This window comes from Schistocerca cancellata, chromosome 9 (assembly GCF_023864275.1).
Source record: "Schistocerca cancellata isolate TAMUIC-IGC-003103 chromosome 9, iqSchCanc2.1, whole genome shotgun sequence".
NCBI classification, from domain to species: domain Eukaryota; kingdom Metazoa; phylum Arthropoda; class Insecta; order Orthoptera; family Acrididae; genus Schistocerca; species Schistocerca cancellata.
In genome coordinates, this window is record NC_064634.1 from 122,537,475 (window position 1) to 122,561,092 (window position 23,618).

The 23,618-nt window shown below is 45.5% G+C and overlaps 1 protein-coding gene across 1 annotated transcript; it reads right to left on the reverse strand.

Annotated features, from left to right (window-relative positions):
• Positions 1-12,058: 12,058 nt before the first annotated feature.
• On the reverse strand, positions 12,059-13,807 carry LOC126100526 (uncharacterized). Its single transcript, XM_049911141.1, has 2 exons — positions 12,370-13,807; positions 12,059-12,271 (listed from the first exon to the last, which is right to left on the reverse strand). The coding sequence occupies exons 1-2, from the start codon at positions 13,235-13,237 to the stop codon at positions 12,075-12,077; spliced, it is 1,065 nt and encodes a 354-aa protein (XP_049767098.1). The 5' UTR covers positions 13,238-13,807; the 3' UTR covers positions 12,059-12,074.
• Between the last annotated feature and the right edge of the window lie 9,811 nt (positions 13,808-23,618).

Genomic DNA, 23,618 nt, shown 5'->3' on the forward strand with positions numbered 1-23,618 from the left:
GAGCCATGCGTGCAGCGTTCAACCAATTCGAAAGTAAAATTCTGGCTGCCGACTTCACAGAAAATGCTAAAGCAATCTGTCCAGATGCTTTGTGACCATAATGGCAATGAAACGTAGAGCGACAGGCAAAAGGCCGAAATACTAAACGTCTTTTTACAACACAGTCACACAGAGGAAGACCGCACTGTAGCGCTCCTTTTAAATCGTCACACGGACGACAGAATTACTGTTATCGAAATAACTGAAAATTGCCACAAGGAGATAGTGGCAATGAGTTGGTCTGAATGAGTGAATGAGAATGAGCAAGTGGGAGTTGATAGGTGTGAGCGACGTACAGCTATGGACTAGTGAGTCTGAACGAGTTACAGTTAGGGGAGCTATAGGTATTTACATAAGAAGTTTCCATGACTCAGCACAGAGAAGATCGCAAAGACGATATTCACGGAAAGTGTATCAATAATTAAAGGCTAATTTTTAAGCATGTAAGTATATCTTTAACAACCGACTTAAAACCATTTTTTTTAGATAACGATGTTAGCCTATGTAACATGAAGCAGGATGAGGCACAGTTAGCAAACACCAATTTTGAATTAATAAAAGAAAGAAACCTGAAACATGTTTATCACTGGTGATGAGAAACGATTCTTGAAAGCTTGCACTTTCGTGGATCAAATAAAGTGTAGGGAAATGTGCGGTATTTTCAGAAAATGTATGGCTCTTGCAAGGAGCAAGCTTCCTTTAAAAAACATATCCTTCTTCCAACATGTCAGAAATTCAATTCTTTACACCTTGCAAACTGACGTTCAGGCTGTTCATGTGAGACGTAATGTCGACGAGAAATACAGAGTCTGACGTCCAGTAAGGGTCTTCTACACTCCTGGAAATGGAAAAAAGAACACATTGACACCGGTGTGTCAGACCCACCATACTTGCTCCGGACACTGCGAGAGGGCTGTACAAGCAATGATGACACGCACAGCACAGCGGACACACCAGGAACCGCGGTGTTGGCCGTCGAATGGCGCTAGCTGCGGAGCATTTGTGCACCGCCGCCGTCAGTGTCAGCCAGTTTGCCGTGGCATACGGAGCTCCATCGCAGTCTTTAACACTGGTAGCATGCCGCGACAGCGTGGACGTGAACAGTATGTGCAGTTGACGGACTTTGAGCGAGGGCGTATAGTGGGCATGCGGGAGGCCGGGTGGACGTACCGCCGAATTGCTCAACACGTGGGACGTGAGGTCTCCACAGTACATCGATGTTGTCGCCAGTGGTTGGCGGAAGGTGTCGACCTGGGACCGGACCGCAGCGACGCACGGATGCACGCCAAGACCGTAGGATCCTACGCAGTGCCGTAGGGGACCGCACCGCCACTTCCCAGCAAATTAGGGACACTGTTGCTCCTGGGGTATCGGCGAGGACCATTCGCAACCGTCTCCATGAAGCTGGGCTACGGTCCCGCACACCGTTAGGCCGTCTTCCGCTCACGCCCCAACATCGTGCAGCCCGCCTCCAGTGGTGTCGCGACAGGCGTGAATGGAGGGACGAATGGAAACATGTCGTCTTCAGCGATGAGAGTCGCTTCTGCCTTGGTGCCAATGATGGTCGTATGCGTGTTCGGCGCCGTGTAGGTGAGCGCCACAATCAGGACTGCATACGACCGAGGCACACAGGGCCAACACCCGGCATCATGGTGTGGGGAGCGATCTCCTACACTGGCCGTACACCACTGGTGATCGTCGAGGGGACACTGAATAGTGCACGGTACATCCAAACCGTCGTCGAACCCATCGTTCTACCATTCCTAGACCGGCAAGGGAACTTGCAGTTCCAACAGGACAATGCACGTCCGCATGTATCCCGTGCCACCCAACGTGCTCTAGAAGGTGTAAGTCAACTACCCTGGCCAGCAAGATCTCCGGATGTGTCCCCCATTGAGCATGTTTGGGACTGGATGAAGCGTCGTCTCACGCGGTCTGCACGTCCAGCACGAACGCTGGTCCAACTGAGGCGCCAGGTGGAAATGGCATGGCAAGCCGTTCCACAGGACTACATCCAGCATCTCTACGATCGTCTCCATGGGAGAATAGCAGCCTGCATTGCTGCGAAAGGTGTATATACACTGTACTAGTGCCGACATTGTGCATGTTCTGTTGCCTGTGTCTATGTGCCTGTGGTTCTGTCAGTGTGATCATGTGATGTATCTGACCCCAGGAATTTGTCAATAAAGTTTCCCCTTCCTGGGACAATGAATTCACGGTGTTCTTATTTCAATTTCCAGGAGTGTAATTTCCGTTCACTCTTTCTCTTCTCATGTAACAAATGTACTATGGCACAACCTAAACGAAAAAATCATTTCAGCATTTTCCCTCGACTGAGCCAGCGCGCTTCGGTATGATAAGGTACGTCGCCGTACTCCTCTCCTAATTCCTTCATGAACTGTCGAAACCAGCGAGGCGTAAGCCCACGTGTTTTCAGATACTTTACAGTACCCAAAACAGTTTTTACGACGTTTTCTAATGTTACTAATTTTGCACAAAGCGCCTCTAGACGTTCAATGTAATGAATTCCATACAAAGTCTCTTCTGCGTGTCCTAGCTCTTTACGAATCAGTGCTATGAATCCTCTCTGGTGGCCTCGCATTGCCAGTGACACATCAGTGGTCACTGAGATTAACCAATTCCAATCCATACCGACACCATCAATCGCTTGCTCGACAGCTTGGAGTAAGTCTACACCTGTCGTAGTCCCTTTCGAAGGTGCTGAGTCCAGAACGTCTTCTGTTCCATGCAGAAAGTTATCGACACCTCGTATGTCTAGCACTGTCTGAATTGTATCTGTAATATCTGTTGCTTCATCCAAAGCAACAGATAAAGCAACAAAGTCCTTAGCCTTAATTATTAACTACCTGTTGCGGGCTTTCAAATACAAAAATTATGTAGTGGTCCTCAACTATGTACCCTCAGACTCAGAGTTGAAATATTAAAAGTTGTGGTTGGTTTCGTTGTCTAGGGGTTGGGATACACGGTCTCGATGGTCCCCAGCAATGAAATAAAATATAAGCTGAAAAACAGGGAAACAATAGATTCCTACTTCACGAAATTAGTCATGAACAACAACATAGCTCGCCTGATATTCACTTCTAAACGCATACTACGCCATGTCTTGAAGCGAACGCACACTCACAAACATATTGAAATACATAAGAAATACTGGATTTACATTTCAATAGCCGGCCGGTGTGGCCGAGCGGTTTCAGGCGCTACAGTCTGGAACCGCGCGACCGCTACAGTTGCAGGTTCGAATCCTGCCTCGGGCATGGATGTTTGTGATGTCCTTAGGTTAGTTAGGTTTAAGTAGTTGTAAGTTCTAGGGGACTGATGACCTCAGCAGTTAAATCCCATAGTGCTTAGAGCCATTTGAACCATTTTTTTTAACATTTCACTAATTTGAAATTAAATAAATGTACCTATGGCTGGACCATAAACACCCTCTATCACACATTATTAGATACATAAACAAATTAAATAAACATATATCAAAGAAATAGAACTAAAAGTAGGCCCCTAGCCTAATATCTCTGTGCTTTCTAAAACACAGTAAATATTTGACCAGTTTCTTCATGAATAGTATATATCAGATATAAATAAAGACATAGACGAATAAATATATTTACAAGCATGTTGCTACCGTTTTTTCCTGTAACTATGGAGTACTTATGGCTTGACGCGATTAATAGTAATCGGCCACTTTGACCTCCAATAACTCATGTACTATTCACGTTACATGTCTGAAATTCATACCAATTTAGATTTACACTATTAGCTTTCTAAAGACATGTCGATCGACAGTATCGGATGAACCGTTTAGATTTCGAAAACCTGTTGCTGGGTGTTACTTGTATAATTTACAGTCAGATACTAAACTTTAAACTAATAAATATATTGAAAATATGATTTCACCCTCAGAATCGCCGTGCAAATAATGGTAATGTACATTTTTCTTCTTGAGGTATCATGATTCATCTGGCTACTATTGATTTCTATGCAAACTGTGAAATGTCCACCCTCTCTGGCACTCCCGGCATACAAATCTCCTTCATCGCCACAAAGCACAGTCCTCGTCACAGCATCAACATGGAATTCCCAGCCACGCGGTCGGCCCGCACCACGCACTTGGGCTGCACCTCTTGCTCCAGTTAATGTTCGGCACCACACGGCTGCTGACGAATCGTGACCCGCCGAGAGGCCCCCGCGCAGCCACGCCAAATCCGAACTTAGAATATTTTCAGGGCGCCACAACTCGCCCGTTGCCTCACACTGTGCACGTCTGCGGCCATAACACTTATAGACGAGTCACTGTGTGTGATTTCTTGATACCTGCTAACGTTCGTGGGACACAAAAGTTTTGCAGCATCAATGATACAGTCTTTTACAAACTCTCCTTTGGAAAACAGTTTCCCAGATCTTGCTATTCTTAAAGCAATTTTGAAACTTTCTCGCAGAGCAGACATACCTTGACTGTTATTCTGGAAAATTGAAAAATTTACATTTTACAGTAAAATAGAAACAAATGTAACACAAAAAACGAAGAGTTCCAGCGGTATCAATTATTTTGACTTGCGTTAAAACCTGTTTCTTTGCCTCATCTATTTTCTTTTAAGAGCAATTAATTTGGTCTGTCGTTCTTCACTATTCAGTACATTACACTAGTCTTTACGAAATGAGTTGTAGGGTCTTTCAATCGTGAACTTGCTCTTGCCACCTATTATCCGGCTGCACAACAAACACTGTAAGTTTTCATCTTCTGCTGTTAAAAAGCAACTGCAGTTCCCAGTCGCGTTTAAATGACTGGAAACACAGATCTCTCATTCTTTGCTTTTTTGCAATAATCGCCATTTCCCAGTACGTCTCACATAAGGCTATAATCGCCAGAGGGAAGCAAGACTGGGTATGTGAAATTTAAAATTTTCCAGGCGAACTGAATATTCAAAAAGATTTGGGCTTGCAGCTGATCGTCGTTAGCTTCCATCCACGATATTTCGAATGGACAACTGCCAGCCATCCACAGGTGAGCCATCGAAGACTGACGAAGACGCTTTTTTTTTCTTTATTGTGATTTCATATCCCTGCCCCATATGGTCAGGGGAGGGCTGTCAGTGGCACAATCCGCCGCTCTTCAGCCGAGTGACACGACAACTAAAACAAGAATAAAATGTTACATCATAAGGCGAAAAAAAGGGGAACATAAAACAGAGAAGGGGAGAAAATGGAGGTAAAAATACACTGACATGGAGACGTTCATGGGGGCAGTCAAAAAAAGTCACTAGAAAGTTACAAGCACAGTTGGTGATTCTTAAAACACAGAGAAGACACTGAATGCGCATGCACAGGTTAAAAGTTGGCCACAGTATTAAAAACACTCCGAAACAACACACTTCAAACCCACTTGGAGCACACACGACGAAGAATAAAACTACCAGGTGGGACCTGCCGAGGGAAAGGTCAGAGAGGATCGAAAAGGAGGGGAAAGCATGGGGCAGCTGGGGAAGCGGCGGGATGGAGGGGTAACCGTGGGTTCACGAAGAGGCAGGAGACACGTGGGGCGGGAGAGGAAAAGGGAAGACAGGGCAGGAGGGAGCGCAGAGACACTAAAAGGGGGCACAAGAGATGGAGGGGGAGTAGGAGGGGGAAGCCGCTCAGGAGGGGGGAGGGGGAGGAGAGGGAGCCCTGAGGAGGAGGTAGGAAGAGGGGGTTAGAGTTGGTATGAAGGGTAGATGTCAGGGCGAAGCTCATCATCCGGGAGGGGTAGACGGTGGAAGTAGTGTTGGGAAAGGAGATGGAGGGTGTGGAGATGGAGAGAGGGAGGGACACAACGGTAAAGGCGCAGCAACTGGATGGGGGTGGAGAAGAAGGGAGACACCGGAGGCGGAGGGGGATCAAGGCGGCGGACAATATATAGTGTGCGGATGTGGTCAAGGAAAAGGAGAAGGTTTGGGAAGGGGATGATGTCGCAGAGGATGTGCGTGGGGGGCAGAAGGCGGATGCGGAAGGCAAGGCGGAGCGCATGGTGTTCAAGGATTTGGAGGGCTTTATAGAACCGGGGAGGGGCGGAAATCCTAGCGATGCTGGCATAACAAAGGATGGGGCGGATCATGGATTTGTAGGTGTGAAGAATGGTGGAGTTTCAGGAGGCGGAGGCAGTTGTGAGCTTTGTTTTGGATGGTAAGGAGATGGGGAGTCCAGGTGAGGTGGCGGTTGAGTGTGAGGCCAAGGTATTTGAGGGTAGGAGTGAGGTGGATAGGATGGCCATAAATGGTGAGGTAGAAATCATGAAGGAGCGGGTGGTGCAGTCTATGATGATCACCTGGGTCTTTGAGGGATTAACACAGAGGAACCACTGGTTGCACCGAGTGGTGAATTGGTAAAGGTGGGTTTGGAGGGTACGCTGGGACCATTGAAGGGTAGGATAGAGGGCTAGGAAGGCGGTGTCATCAGTGAACTGGAGAAGATGAACAGGAGGGGGAGGTTTGGGCATATCAGCAGTGTACAGGAGATAGAGGAGAGGGGAAAGGACAGAACCTTGGGGCATGACGGCAGAGGGGTAGAATGTACGGGAGTTGGAATTGTGGATAGTCACATAGGAGGGATGATGGGAGAGGAAGGAAGCAACAAGACAGATGAAGTTGATGGGGAGAGCATAGGTCTGGAGTTTGAAGAGGAGCCTGGGATACCAGACATGGTCACAGGCGTTCTGGAGATCAAGGGAAACAAAGATAGTGGAGCGCTGGGAGTTAAGTTGGAGGGAAAGAAGATTGGTAAGGTTAAGGAGCTGGTCGTCGGCAGAGAAGGAAGGCCGGAAGCCACGTTGGGTAAGAGGAAGGAGGCGGTGCTGGTTAAGGTGGTGGTGAAAACGGCGAGAGAAGATGGCCTCGAAGACCTTACTGAATGCAGAGGTGAGGCAGATTGGACGATAGGAAGAGGTATCAGAGGGGGATTTGTTAGGTTTAGGGAACAGCAGGACACGGGAAGTCTTCCACAGGTCAGGGTAAAATCCAGTGGAGAGGAGGACATTGTACAGGGTAGCAAGGACAGACAGGAAGGATGGAGGGGATTCCTTGAGGTGACGGTAGGTGACGCCATCACGACCAGGGGAGGTGTTGCGTTTGGAGCAGAGAATGGGTGTGATGTCTTGTGTGGTGATGGGAGTGTTGATGTCTGAGGGGGTAACCGATCCAAGTACTGGAAGCTAGGGGCGAGTGGGGAGACAGAGGTGTCAGTGAGGTCAAGGACGGTGGGGAAGAGGGAGTAATCAAAATGGGGATCGTCAGGAATGGAGAAGACCTCGGATAGGTGGGAAGCAAAATGGTTAGCCTTACTGGGTTGTCAGAAAAGGGTCGATCGTCATGGAGGATGGGGTAATGTGGGGTGGGATGGCTACCAGTAAGGTGGTGGAAGGCTGCCCAGTACTTAGAGGTGTTGACAGGGAGGGTGAATTTGAGGCATGTGCAAGTCTGGTGCCAGTCCCAGCGTTTCTTTGCTGTAAGGAGGTTCCGGATATGTCGCTGTAATTTCTGGTGGCGGGTGAGAGTATCCCGGTCACGAGTGCGGAGGAAGGAGCGGTAGAGCCTGTGGGATTCACGCAGAAGAAGGACGGCCTGTGGAGGAAGCATAGGGTGGTGAGGGTGGATGAGTTTGGTAGGGACATGAGCCTCCACAGTGTCAGTGATGGTCTTCTGAAGGAAAGAAGAGGCATGGGTGATGTCATCAGGGTGGTGAAAGGTGAGGAGGTGGCTTTCGACCTGTAAGGCAATGGATTCCCGGTAGCCATCCCAATTGGCACAGTGGTAGTCATGGACAGACTATGGAGGGGCAGCTGGGCGGGTGGCTGCAGTGGCGGGACAGTTAGAGGAGATGGTAAGAAAGACAGGGAGATGTTCACTACCGACGGGATCGAGGACAACAACGGCGATGCGACCAAGGAGGTTGGGGGAAGCGAGGATAACATTGGTGGTGGAGTTACTTTCAGGACGGGTTGTAAGTAGGCTGCTTATGTTTTCTTTATGTAAGTAGGCTGTTTATGTTTTCTTATTGGCAACATTACGTAGCGCTCTATATGAAAATCACTGGCTGTGCTGTGTGCAGTCTGTGGCTAGTTTGCATTGTTGTCTGCCATTGTAGTGTTGGGCAGCGGCAGCTGGATGTGAACAGCGCGTAGTGTTGCGCAGTTGGAGGTGAGCCGCCAGCAGTGGTGGATGTGGGGAGAGAGATGGCGGAGTTTTGAAATTGAACTGCTATATATATTATGATTATTAAGGTAAATACAGTGTTTGTTCTTTATTAAAATCTTTCATTTGCTAACTATCCCTATCAGTAGTTAGTGACTTCCGTAGTTTGAATCTTTTATTTAGCTGGCAGTAGTGGCGCTCGCTGTATTGCAGTAGTTCGAGTAACGAAGATTTTTGGTGAGGTAAGTGATTTGTGAAACGTATAGGTTAATGTTAGTCAGGGCCATTCCTTTGTAGGGATTTCTGAAAGTCAGATTGCGTTGCGCTAAAAAAATATTGTGTATCAGTTTAAGCACAGTCGGTATAAATGTTCTAAGGGGACGTTTCAGGGTGTGCTATGGGAGAGGAACAAGGTCACCATGGAGGGTGGCAAGGAACTGATGCCACCACCGAAGGGTGGTAGGGTCACGGCTGTGGATGTTGAGGTCAGCGGCGATCATATAGGTGGAGAAGGTACGGTCAACATGGGAAATGAAGTCAAAGGGGAGAGGAGCTGTGAGGCGGATATAGATAGTAGCACAGGTGACGGTGAGGGAGGGAAGAAATAGGCTGAGGAGAAGGTGTTCGGTCGTGTCATTGAGGAGAGGTTGTGGCCGGACAGGGAGATGCCTGAGGTGGCCTATAGCGACCCCGCTTCGGGCTAGGGGAAGGGGATTGTCAGTGCGGTGAAGGAGATAAGGGGAGGTGTGGACAACATGGTGGGATTGGAGGAAGGTTTCATTAAGGATGAAGGAGTCAACCTGGTGCTGGGAGAGGGTATGCATGAAGAGGTATTTTTTTGCAGGGAGGGATCGAATGTTAAGGTAGAGGAGATGATACTGTTGACACGCCATGAGGTTAGGGGTGGGAAGCGTGCGGGAAGGGGAGAGAGGGACTTAAACGAGGGTGTCTAGGCAGGTGAAGGTGAAGTGGGCCTGGTTGTGGGAGTATGTGGCGTAGGTGTTTAAGTGAAAAACAGAGCGGGCGACAAGGGAAATCTGCTGGAGTGTGTGGAGGCGCTGGAAGGGGTGGATGTTCTGCAGGACGATGGTGAGGAACCGTATGATGTCTTCTGCTGTAGGGGGACGGCGGAGAGAATTGTTAGGGTGGATGGGTGGGTCAATGGGGCGAACAGGGACAGTGAGTTCATGGTTGGTGGGAGAGGGCTTGGCTTTGCATTTGGAGGAATAGGTGGGGTGAGGTTTATTGCAGATGTTGCAGGACAGGGGGGAAGCGAGGTTGGGACACTGTTTAAGGAAGTGGGAGGCTTTACAATGGGGGCAGGTGGGAGGGTTCTTGCAGTTTTGGGTGAGGTGGTCATTGTACAGAAGACAACGCTGGCAGTGATAGCATTGAGGAGGGGAACGGGACGGGTCAACAGGGTGGCGGTGGTTGAAACTCAGGGCTCCCTGCATGAGGAGGTGGTCGATGGAGGAGGCGGACTCCGTAAATATACACACGAGGAAAGTAGGGCCAGAGGAGTTGTAAATATGGCGGGCGGAGTGGACTTCCAGGGTGGGCATTCAGTTCCGCCAACACCTCAGCCTCCGTGACCACACGGCCGAGTTGTGTGATGACGGCGGTGAGGGTCGGCAAACGACGAGGCGGTCAGTGCTGACAAGGAGAGGAGGATGTAAGGAATGGGGTGAGGGATGTGTGGGGCCCAAAGGTGATGCAGGTAAGGTACCGGAGGAGATCAGTATGGAAGGACAGAGAGGGAGACTTGATGAGAACAGAGTCTCTGCGAGGGATAAGTTGGGTGATGGGTGCACTGGGGATGTACTTCCGGATTTCAAGGGTGAGGGTGCAGGCATCCAGGAATTTCGAATCAGGGTTGGCTAGGACAAAGGTATACAGGGAGGGGGCTGGAGAGGATGGAGGTGGGGTGGTATCCATAGCGGGGTCAGGGGGAGGTGGGGCGGGCAGTGGCTTTTTGGATGAGGGAGTGGAGGAGAGGTCGCCACTGGGCCATTTAGAAGATTTTTTTGGCGGGTGTTGCCTGGGAGGAGGGATGAGGGACTGGATGGATGGGGAGGTGGTGGGAGGCAGGGCCCTCCTGTGAGGCAGTAGCACCGGATGAGAGGGTAGGGCGCTCTGTGGTGGCTATAGTCTGTCTGTAAACTGAAGAGCGAGCAAGCGAGTCCCCACTCTGCCTACCCTGCTACGTCACAGGGCGCTTCTACAGGCTGTTTCACAACGTAGTACCGGCCCTGCGGCGGTGCGCGCTTCATATCTGTGGCGACGCCGCGTACAGATACGTCCCGGCTGTGTTTATTTTTAGACAAATGCATTAAGAGTATAAGGAAAACAAAAGACGATAGCTTCTTCGAAACAAAACATTATAGAGTAAATAATATTAACATAAGAACGGAAGTCAGTATTCTACTACAAACATAGAACCGAATGCCTCTTCATGTGAATGTATGTTCCTCTATTCGTAAGACGAACCAGATATAGTGCAATCAATCTGTAGAATTTAAGGCTTGTTCTTACTTTGTGTTTCTACTAAAATGTAGAAGTTTTCTTTAAAGGGTCTGCATTGGAACTTAACAATTCTTGCAACACGAAGAGTGTTTAAAAAGTAAGCAGAAATTTATAATTCCGTGTTTTGTATTAGTTCGGTTTGCACTGCTTTTTTTGCCACTCTCTTCGTAAACATGTCTGAAAAGTATCTGTGCAATGTTTTGCATATTGGGTATTTACCCAGTTCTCAGTTGTCAAATGGTTCAAATGGCTCTGAGCACTATGGGACTCAACATCTTAGGTCATAAGTCCCCTAGAACTTAGAACCACTTAAACCTAACTAACCTAAGGACATCACACACACCCATGCCCGAGGCAGGATTCGAACCTGCGACCGTAGCAGTCCCGCGGTTCCGAACTGCAGCGCCAGAACCGCTAGACCACCGCGGCCGGCTCTCAGTTGTCAAAAAAGTTATATGTGTTTTGGTAGCATCAACTATTATTTGTTTTGTATAAAAATAGATTAGAGAATCTGTACTAAATTTTGTTATAAGAATGGAATAAAGTGTATCAAATTTTTAGGAATGTTAAATATTGCTTTTGGTGAGTCTCTTATGAGTAAACCCAGAACACACAAGTGGTATAAACATTTCAAAGCAGGCCTTAAAGGACAGCAGTTTTACAAGAATGGGTGAGATTAAAAATGCAGTCAAAAGGCCTATGAACTATCCCGAGGAAATAATTCCTAAAGTGTTTTGGGAATTGGAAAAAGCACTGGCATAAGTGTATAGCATGTACTGGGGAATATTTTGAATAGGATAACATTGTTGTAGATTAACAAGTAAAGTTCTTACCAAAAAATAAAAATTAATATGTGAACGCACCTTGTATGTCAAGCTTTTTACATAGAAGTCCAGAATCGGTATACGTGTCTCGAAAGAAATTTCAGTAGTGTTTAGATTAGCTATTGCACACATGTTTTAAGCAATATTCCTTAGAATCATGTGAATAGTAACCGAGATAGAGTTTTAGTGACAGAGTATATTCAAATGCTGCTGTTCTCTAGGCATTAAATGTATTACGTGATTGAATCACGTTCTGCTAGCGAAACGTTAATTGATTTTACCATGAAGCTCTCAAGTTATTCCTGGTTTTGTACAACAAGTGATAATGGTATTTATTGCTTTGGACAACATTTGACTGTATTTATCTTGGAAAATCTTTTACTACCATGTACTACATTTCTACCAAAAGAAATTTCATAGTGTATGAGCAGAGTCAGGCTTGAAAGAACACACAACATATTTTTCAAAAAAATATTCGTTGCCTGTTTACATACATCGTATTTTAGAGGTCATCATCAACATTGTCACTATCATTACTGTCGTCGTCGTCGTCGTCCTCGTCGTCATCACTTTCTAAATTAATAACTATAGCGTCTATTATGTCTTCCATAACCCCATCCTTAACCCAATATTCTCTTTCAAGTTTCTCCACATGGAGGCAGTATGCACTCCAGTCATCTTGACTTATCGTTTCAAAACCTGTAACAATTGGGACAAGTTTTTGTATACGCTCTCTTTCGGTTACGGCAAAATTTTGTTCGGAATAAAACATGGAAGCTCAGAAAATGTCTACATACCTTCTTTCACCAACTGCAGCAACTTCGTCATGCAAATATCTCCAAGAATATTTCTTCCTCTGACGAAATTCTTGAGCTTTGCCCACGCCATTTCAATTGGATTTAAGTCACAGTTGTATGGTGGAAGTCGCAGCACAGTGTGTCCATGGGCTTCAAGTATTTTATTAATTTCAAATACTTTGTCTTCCGGCTTATGTTGTTTAATTAAATCAAATAATTTTGTTTTTCTCATTGTCAACTCAGCTTCCACCTTATTTTTTAATAACCATTCAATCATTTCGCTTTTATTCGAGGACCTAGTTGGAGCTTTGTTGTGTTCCTTGTTGTGATATGAAGCGTTGTCCATAACAATAACACAGTTCGGTGGCAGATTCGGAATCACTTTATTCGATATCCAATTAGAAAAATTTTCGTAGTTCATTTGCCCATGGTAGTCTCCTGTTGCACAACCCGCTTTATAAACCGACTGTGCGTTGGGTAAGAACCCATCTTTTGATCCAATATTCACCACTATAATCCTATTGCTTCCGCTAACATTGTCCATAATGCCCTCAACGCCAGGGCCCTGCCAACATTTTCTGTAAGTAATGTTATTGTCCACCCAAGTTTCATCAATATAAAAGAATTTTCTGCCTAGCTCCCTTAATTTCCTCACTTGGATCAGATACTTACATCGCCAGTCAATTATATCCGTTCTTTCTACGAGAATCTTTCGTTTACTTACAGATCTTTTCCAGGTAAATCCCATTTCACGCAATGTCTTGTGTAAAACATCTTTCTGCCAAGGAAAATGTATTTTTTGTTTCACGGCATTAAGCAATTTCCGTAATGTCGGCACTATTTTTTGGTTTATGTAAAAGTCCTCCATCGTTTGTCGAATGACTGATTTTGTGAAACTGTCTATGACGATGGGTTTCCTCCCTAAATTATCAGTTTTCCTTCGCGGCGATTCCAGTAAACCATGCGGCTTGTTTTCACGTTCCTTCCTTATGCGTCCTATAGTGGCGAGGCTGACGTTTGCATAAACTGCAGCCCTTTGATTGGGGCTGTTAATGTTAACCAACAGTTATTTTTGTGTTGCCTCCTTAACACACGCTGTAATAACGTTAGAGACGATCGAACGCTCGTTACTCCGCAAATACCTCCTCTTCTTCGTATTCCGCACATTTTCTTGCAATGCAGGGCGATTATCCATCACTTCGGGATACTGAAGTATATCAGTGAGTACACAAAGTCAACTGACTGACGCTGGCAACAAAGATTCCACAAACAGAAACGACGTATATCAGTATATCACTGCACGCTGAACTACACCGCTAGACGGGTAACAGGGCAACTGATTTTGGGTGGCCCTGTAGGCCAGTGGCAGCGTTCTTCCGGGAAAGGCCACTTCCCCCACCAAAGGCGCTGCTCGCTCTTCATTTTACAGACAGACTATACTGTGGTGCGGCGGGCAGTGACTCGGGCAGGGGAAGCAGGGGCAGTTGCAGGGGGGAGAGGGGGAAAGTCGTCTCGGCGGGCGACAGGAGCGGGAGGGGGGTGGCGGTGGGAGCAGGGACAGAGGCAAGAGCAGGAGCAGCAGCAGGTGAAGTAGCAGGGGTAGGAGCAGGAGTGACGTACAGGTGGGGATACAGTGATGGAGAGGTGATAGATGGGGAGGAGACTGTGAGTAGGGGAGGTGGATGAGACGGGTTAATCCCAGAGGAAGCACTCCATGACGTTACAGTGGGGGCAGTTGAAGGGGAGGTGTAGATGTGGTGGTAGTTGGGGCGTCCATGATTGCAGGCAGCAGCGAACACCGAGAGACGGCGGCGGCGGCAGCGGCAGCGGCAGAAGCGGCGAGCACTGAGAGACGGCGGTAGAAGAAGCGGGGGCGGCAGAAGAAGCGGCAAGCACCGGGCGGCGGCGACCAGACGGCGGCGGCGGGCAGCAGTGACGGCGTGCAGACGGGCAACAACACGACAGGCACGGCTGGGGCTCTTCCACGTCGAAGATACACCCTGAGAGTAGCCCAGGCAGTGCGAGTCCTCGATGAGGAAGTGAGGGAATCTAACCCTCGAATCTGACGAAGACGCCCTCCGTTCCATAATATATAGCGTTCAGCGAGTATTCCGCGCATGCGTGAAAATCATATGGAGAGACGAACCACACCGCCCGCCAGCAGCGCCCTCGCTGGTGGAACTGCAGAACTCAGCTGTCTTCGGCGTTGTCAGTTGCCGCGGCCATCGGAGTACTCTGACGTCTTCGCCTGGAGCAGATCTTAGAGATGACGGGGTTCCACGCATTATCTAGCTGGTAGCCATTGTCACGGTTGATAAGATTGTCTATCATGCGAATTTCCACTGATTCTTTTATGACGGAGTCCCAAAAGGATGTTGCTGTGGCCAAAATTGTTGTCTTGTCATACTCCATTGAGTTTCCAGTGGAAATGCAGTGCTCATCAATTGCAGACTTGCTAGGTTGCAAAAGGCGAGTTCAGCGCTGATGTTCAGTGCCACGTTCTTCTACTGTTCGCAATGTTTGTCCTATATATGACATGCCACACTGACAAGGTATTTTATAAATTCCCGCCTTCCGCAGTACCAGATCGTCTTTCACTGATCCCAGCAGGTCGAAAATCTTCGAAGGTGGACGGAAAATTACTTTCACTTGGAAACCGTGGAGGATTTTTCCAATCTTGAAGAAAATGTTACCAACAAAGGGAAGAAAAGCTAAAGATTTAATAGACGTGCTCTCTTCTTTCTCCACTCTCTGCTTTGGCTTCATTGCAACTGCCTTGCTAATTTGCCGGGTAGTATATCCCTTCTCTTTGAAAATCCTCTTCAGATGGGCAAGCTCTTCAGGCGAACTATCTGCATCTGACACTACATGAGCTCCGTGTACAAGTGTTTTAAGTACACTCATTTTTTGCGATGGGTGATGGCAGCTGGGCGAATTTAAATACAAATCAGTATGTGTGGGCTTTCGATAAACCGAATGCCCCAGAGAGCCATCACTCTTACGTCTAACTAGCACATCCAAGAAAGGGAGGCAACCATTTTTCTCTAATTCCATGGTAAACCGAATGTTCTCATGAATGGAGTTGAAGTGATCTAAAAACTCCATTAATTTTTCTTCTCCATGAGGTCACACTACGAAAGTGTCATCCACGTACCTCCAAAAAACAGTTGGTTTGAGGGCTGCTGATTCAAGTGCTCTCTCCTCAAAATCCTCCATAAAAAGTTTGGCCACCAAGGGAGACAAGGGGCTACCCATGGTTACGCCGTCAATCTGTTCAAAATATTCTTCGTTGAACATAAAATATGTTGAGGTGAGAGCGTGGCGAAACAAAGCAGTGATTCCCACCTGAAACTTAGTGCCAATCAGTGCCAAGGAGTCTGCAAGAGGTACCTCTGTAAAAAGAGACACCACGTCAAAACTAACTAAAAGATCAGAAGTACTTAGGCGGAGAGCCCCCAGTCAGACTGGGTATGGTTCTGTCCTCCTGGTACCGCGTAAATGAGGAAGCGGAACCGTCTCCGCTCATTTGGTATACGTGTCGAGTCACAGATGTCGCAGTTTCGCTTTGCCCGCTGGCTGATATGTGAGCACTTCCTCACTTTGGCACAGTGTGCAGCATCTGCCCGGTCCTACTCTAGATGAAGTGACGTCCATAAACCATCTTGGAACCTTGGAACGTAAGTTCTTTTATATGCAATGTTCTTAACATAAGTCACGTATATACTTTCTGTACTAAAATACAACTAGTATTTCGCACTGCCAGTAACTTACAAACGAAGTTGCGGTCAGGAGAAAGCTACATCCCTATCTTTCCTAATCCAGGAGTAAACAAAAGCCGGCCGCGGTGGTCGTGCGGTTCTAGGCGCTGCAGTCCGGAACCTCGGGACTGCTACGGTCGCAGGTTCGAATCCTGCCTCGGGCATGGATGTGTGTGATGTCCTTAGGTTAGTTAGGTTTAAGTAGTTCTAAGTTCTAGGGGACTGATGACCTAAGATGTTAAGTCCCATAGTGCCCAGAGCCATTTGAACCATTTTTTAGTAAACAAAATTTCCTACGAGCGCTGCAATAGGTTTTACATTGTACAGACGGAACGAGTGTTTAGTGTCACATTTAAAGAACACACGAGAGATTGTGAAAGCGTCCAACCAAGCTTTTACCTACGCTTAAAAAATAAGTCATAGAGCGAACATAATCGAAAACGCTATGAAATTTCTACATAGCATACCAAAAGGTCAAACCATGAACACTTTGGAATAAATGGTAATTTATGCTCACATAAATATATACCAGAATAACATCAGATGATCCTCAATCATAAGCATTATCTGCAAAACTTTAATGATACAATAGACAAAGTAAAGGAATAAACACAACACATTAAACGAAAAATAGCAGAAACGATTAAGATCGCACATCCACGCAATCTACAGTATCCTTGAACGTAAGAAAAGATGGGAGGTAGCACTACAAACTTACTCTGTACATTGTTTTGAAGCCAGAAAGTTAGAAATTTGTGGTAAGTTCCTATGGGACCGAACAGCTGAGGTTATCCGTCCCTGGGCTTACACACACACCCATGCCCAAGAGAGGACTCGAATCTCTCACTGGGGGAGGCGCACGAACAGTGGCAAGACGCCCAAGACCCCGCGGCTTTGAAGCCTGATTGGGCGCCATTTTAAGTAGCCCAAAACATTAGCAGACTACTGATTAGAAGTGCTTCTTGTTCGTTATTTCTGTCGTGTGCTCACAACAACTGTTTTTAATACTAAAAATTATAGAGCTTACATGAATGACATAGAGTTAGGAAGGCAATTTCGAACGTTTTTCTGTCCTTGAGTGCGTATCTGCTCTAGTAATACGATACAGTCAGAATCACGTCTCGGGGAAGTGTCACCGCGGTGAACAATGGGTGTATGAATGCTGTGAACCTAACGTTTTGCCTAGTTAAGCTGGCGGACATTGGCTTCAAGTTTGTGACGTACTGCCATCTCCTTTCTTTTTTTTTTTTTACTCCGTGACAATAATACTGAAAAAAAACTCTGACGACCTCAGTTATAATTTACTTCTAAACGTAAAGTATCACTGAAACAGTCTGTCAAAAATACGAAATTTCACTATTATTCATCTACAGAAAGCAAATACGTGACAGACGTTAACAACGTAATACATAAAAGAAAGATGATTTATAGATGTCACTCCATCTAAACGTAAGTATAACATGCGATAAAGTCTCGCAGTACTATTATAAAGACGTAGACTAAAATAATAGCCGGCCGGTGCGGTCGAGCGGTTCTAGGCGCTTCAGTCTGGAACCGCGCAATCGCTACGGTCGCAGGTTCGAATCCTTCCTCGGGCATGGATGTGTGTGATGTCCTTAGGTTGGTTAGGTTTAAGTAGTTAAAAGTTCTAGGGGACTGATGACCTCAAATGTTAAGTCCCATAGTGCTCAGAGCTATCTGAATAAAGTAATACGAACGCAATGTGAACAGTAACAGTTGATATGGCACAAATGCCGAAGCAAGCTTGTCGTGAACTTACGTAATCAACAAGAAATAAACAATTTGCAGCTAATGTTGTCGAAAGCATAAAGAAGAGGTTTAATGAGTGTCGCATGTTGACAACATTAATCGGCGCTAACTCTAATCTCGGGTAATATTGGTGGTGCAGTAGAGCAGTTGCCGAATGTCGGTATGATTATTATGCCTCATGTAAGGAGAAGAAACATCTACCAGCATGTGTTGGAATTCGACAGCGGTACGATCGTGTGCTATCGAGACTTCTATTGGAAACGAAAACAAAAAATGAACTGTTTTTGCAGCGTAATATCGAAACAATTTCATTTTCACATATTCGTGAAAACATCTTTGAAATTATGAAACAGTCATCAAAAATTCCGGAGAGTTTCTCTAGGCTGGTCGCAGCTAGTTCACCTGTCTACTGCGGGATTTTGTAAACGTCCCTATGGCAGCAGATCCGAACGTGTGCAGAATTCTGTCCGTCCGTGATCTAGAGTATAAACGTAAGTATAATATAAGATAAAATCTCACTGTAGTATTACATAGACATAGAATAAAATGATACATAAATATAACGTCAACAGGGACCTTTGGTAGTGGCAGATATGCTTGTCGTGAAAATATGTACTCAACAAGAAATAAGCAATTGGCAGGTAAATTTCTGTAAAGTATAAAGCAGATGTCGTATCATGACCATATGCAAGCTGCGGGCCAAGCGGGCCGGCTGGTGTGGCCGTGCGGTTCTAGGCGCTTCAGTCTGGAACCGCGAGACCGCTACGGTCGCAGGTTCGAATCCTGCCTCGGGCAAGGATGTGTGTGATGTCCTTAGGTTAGTTAGGTTTAAGTAGTTCTAAGTTCTAGGGGACTGATGACCACAGATGTTAAGTCCCATAGTGCTCAGAGCCATTTGAACCATTCGGGCCAAGCGGAGAAGAAGTCATTAAACTTTGTCCGAATTTATTATCTCAGCAAAAGTCACATACCAACAGACATCCTAAAAGAAGGAAAAGTTCTCAAAATGTCAGTGGTTGCAAAGAATTCCAATTCCTAATAAATGGAAATATTTGTTACTTTTACGGCTGATATGAAAAAAAAAATTTTTTTGAGCTGTAGAGCGCTGAAATCCTAATAATTAGGCGATGACTGTGATCAGCGTTCATCTAAATAAACTACTGGCGTCACTTTCCGATCTTAGCAGAGTTAAAAGTAAGTATGATATGTAGTTTTAAACACGATTGTACGAATAGGAATACAGTGTGAGGAGGAGATATCTTGTAGGAAGTATCTTGAAAATTTGTTTCCGAGTTATATCAGTTGGACACTCATTTTCTTCCGCTTCGTAGCCGTAAATAGGAGCCGTGATCTACGCCACACAGGAACCGGTTGTACGACGAGGCAAATTTCTGCTCACACCGCGCCATAAATCTCAGCGTGGAACTTCGGTATTTCTCGTACGGCGCCATGGGCGCGCTACGCAGCAGAAACAAAGTAGCCCGCGTGTTTACGAGGCAGTAAAATTACCATAACACCGCCCCGTGTCCTCCTCCTTCGTAGGCGCACAACAAAAACGAGCACCGAAGGCCTGCTCCAGTTGCGAGGTTGTACGTAACAAACTGCTGCGTACATTATACCTCCCACACCACTCACGTTCTCCCTTTGTCTAACTGTTTTTTCAACGTCGCGCTTTGGGCACAAAGCGAATGTTCTCACCCGTGCAATAAAAACAAAAGCTTCTTTCAGAACCGACCCGTCTTCATTAAATCACGCAAGTACGGAATTGCAGGGAATCAATATTGTGACCCAGACGGTAGCTTTCTCATTTAGAAGAAACACTAGCAGACGCAAACATATAGCAGTCGTGCACAGAACGTTACTGCTTGCTAAGTAAATAAAATGTCCCGTCGAGAGGAAGAAAATGAATGTGGAATTTAAACCCCAGTCGAATCGGAGATTATAGGATTTCCAATAATTGCTAGAAATGGATAAGGGAGTAGACAGGAATAGGTTCTGCCCTAGGCGAAGGGAGACGATGCCAGAAGTCACTAGTACTCATTTAGAAAAAGCGGAAGAAATAGTAAAATAATTGGCCAATTGTTATTTGAAGCCGGCCGCGGTGGCCGTGCGGTTCTAGGCGCTCCAGTCCGGAGCCGCGCTGCTGCTACGCTCGCAGGTTCGAATCCTGCTTTGGGCATGGATGTGTGTGATGTCCTTAGTTTAGGTAGGTTTAAGTAGTTCTAAGTTCTAGGGGACTGATGACCACAGCAGTTGAGTCCCATAGTGCTCAGAGCCATTTGAACCATTTTTTGTTATTTGAAGCCACCTATTCGTTAACATGTAGAATTCGAAACAGACATCAGAATTTGCCAGTAAGCTAAAATTTTACATTGTTGTTAAAAGTTCGAGACATTTTATTTTCTGTACCTATGCAGTTATATTAACTGGTAGCATGGCTGCCAGCAGAAATTTTTCCAAGAGAGAGCAAGATTCAAAAATTGTCAGTTTCGATAAAAGTGACAGGATGAGTTGGAAAACATATCGTGGCCCAACAACAAAATTTGACAGGCAGTACACAAAGCGCATCTGTCTCAAAAGATTGATCGTTATTAGCTGTATATATAGAAGGTAGATAACTTTGGTACCTAAACGGTAAGCATATCTCAGTTGTATAGGCCTATGCAAAGTTCATCTTTTACGTCATTAATGTAAATTTTCTTGCCGCCTTTCTGACTCAACGCTCAGGATATCCAACGAGTTATGAAATGAAGCTAGAAAATATTCACGGTAGTAATTTACTTATACTACCGTAGTATTAGATTGAAACTGAAAATTAAAAATATGAAGTACGAAAAGAGTTGGAATGTCTGAATCCTGGTAGGAAGACATATTTGTTCAGCAAGGGTGACAGGATACAAATTTCAGAATATCTCAGCAGTCAGCATCAAACATTCGGTAACGAGGACGAAGATGTGGAGAACAAATGGAAAAAATTCAAAGGCGTCGTTCAATATGCCCTAGACAAGTAAGTTCCAAGTAAGGTTTTAAGGGATGGGAAAGATCCACCATGGTTTGATGACCGTGTTGGAAAAGCGGTACGTAAACAAACAGCACTTCATCTCAGATTCAAGAGAAGTAAAAACCAAGCTGACAAACAAAAGCTGAACGAAGTGAAAATGAGCGTAAGGAGAGCAATGAGAGAAGCGTTCAATGATTTTGAAAGTAAGACGTTGTCAACGGACCTGAGACAGAACCCTAAGAGATTTTGGTCGTATGTAAAATCAATAAGTGGGTCAAAATCACCTATTCATTCTCTCAGCGAACACACCGGCACTGAAACGGAAGATAACAGATAGAAGGCCGAAATACTTAATTCGGTCTGCTGAAGTTGTTTCACCGCGGAAGATCATAAAACTGTCGCTCCTTTCAGTCGTCGTGCGAACGTCGAAACGGCAGATATTGCGATAACCGATCGCGGAATTGAAAAGCAGACAGAATCGCTTAGTTGTGGAAAGACTTCAGGACTAGATGAGATACCTATAAGATTCTATAAAGATTATGCAAAAAACTTGCTCCCCTTCTAGCAGTAATTTATCGTAGATCGCTTGAGCAACGAAAGGTACCTAACGACTGGAAAAAAGCGCAGGTCATTCCAGTTTTTAAGAAAGACCGTAGGATAGATCCACACAATTATAGACCTATATCGTTTACGTCAATCTGTTGTATAATTATGGAACATGTTTTATGCTCAAGAATTATGACGTTCTTGGAAAATGAACAGCTCCTCTATAAAAATCGACGTGGATTCCGCAAACAGAGATCCTGCGAAACTCAGCTCGCTCTGTTCCTCCATGAGGTCCACAGCGCAGTGGACAACGCCGTTCATGTTGATGCCGTGTTCCTTGATTTCAGTAAGGCATTTGACACCGTCCCGCATTGCCGTTTAATGAAAAAAATACGAGCTTACAGAGTGACGGAGCAGACCTGCGATTGAATTCAATACTTTCTTGCAAATAGAACTCAACACGTCGCTATTAACGGCACTAAATCGACAGATGCAGAGGTAATATCCGGAGTTCCACAGAAAGTGTGATAGGACCGTTGCTGTTCACGATGTTCATAAATGATATATAGAAAGCTTCGGATACTCTTTAAGGCTATTCGCAGATGATGCAATTGTCTATACCAAAGTAGCAACGCCAGAAGATATTAAGAATTTGCAGAACAATCTGCAGAAAATTGATGAATGATGGAGACACTGGCAGTTGACCCTGAACGTAAATAAATGAAACATATTGCGCATATAGAGGAAAAGAAAGCCACTACTGTACAGCTACGCTATTGATGACAAACAGCTGGACACACCTTGTGCAATAGAATATTTAGGCGTAACAATCCAGAGCAACTTAAGTGAAATGACCATATAAAATAGATAGTGGGTAAAGCACACACCACACTCACGTTCATCGGAAGACTCTCAAGGAACTGTAACTCATCCACGAAGAAAGTGGCTCGTAGGGCGCTTGTTCGCCCGATTCTTGATTACTGTTCATCTATCTGGGATCCCTATGAGGTAGGACCGACAGAATAGATAGAGAAGATCCAACGAAGAGTGGCGCGTTTCGTAACGGGATCGTTTAGCTGACGAGAGAGCGTTACGGAGATGCTAAAGAAACTCCACTGGTGGACGTTACAAGAGAGACATTATTCAACACGGAGATGTTTACTATTGAAATTTCTGGGCAGCGCTTTTCAAGAGGAGTCTGGCAACATGTTACTTCCCCCCACATACATCTCGCGTATTGACTACGAGGAGAAAATTCGAGAAATTGGAGCCAATACAGAGACTTACTGACAATCATTCTTCCCACGTACTATTCGCGATTGGAACAGGGTTGTAGGGATCAGATAGTGGTGCCTAAAGTACCCTCCGCCACACACCATTAGGTGGCTTGCGGAGTATGATGTAGATGTAGATGTAGATCCTACAAGATATCAATAAAAATGCCACATTAATGCCCGTCGAGGTGGAGAAACGGGGAATAAACTTATAAAAGGCTTGTTCAGCTTTGATGCCATCTACAACACATTGTTTGTTTATGAAGCTTCAGATATGTACAGATTAATGAATTTATTCCATTAATCTAACGATTTCTTTTATTTAGTGTCGATTGGCGTAATTAAGGAGAACAAAATGTGTGGTGACAGCTAAATTTTTTGGGCTGTTTAGGTACAGCATAACCCAGAGCTAATAGGCGACTAGATGAATGTGGAAACTTCCCAAAACTATCCTCAACTCTGCCAATAGAATCAATTTTTAGCAGTCTACAACTGATCCACGACAGTACTCGTCCCTCCAGCTTGTCGCATTGGTGTGCAGCATGCCAGATGGAATGCAGAATTCGTATCTTTGTGACTGTAGACGGCACTGTGGTGCACCCCATAAATTCTGAGAAACTGCCAAACCTAGAGAGCACATTTTTCCAAACCTGAAGTTTCACACTTCCCTCCCCCGCCTCCTTTAGATTCTGTTGCAGAAAACGGCATTTTCTTTTTTCGGCTACTGTGTTTAGTATTAAGTATGGATGTACTGTTGTACACTCCTACAATATGGCATGACTGTGTTGTTCCGTTTCTTCCGAAGGTATTACAATAGTTCCGTCGTGTAAAAGGAATGCAGAGTCACCCAAGCCCTCGTGGTCTTTCTGTTTCCACAGTATTCTGTGTTTGTGAATTCCT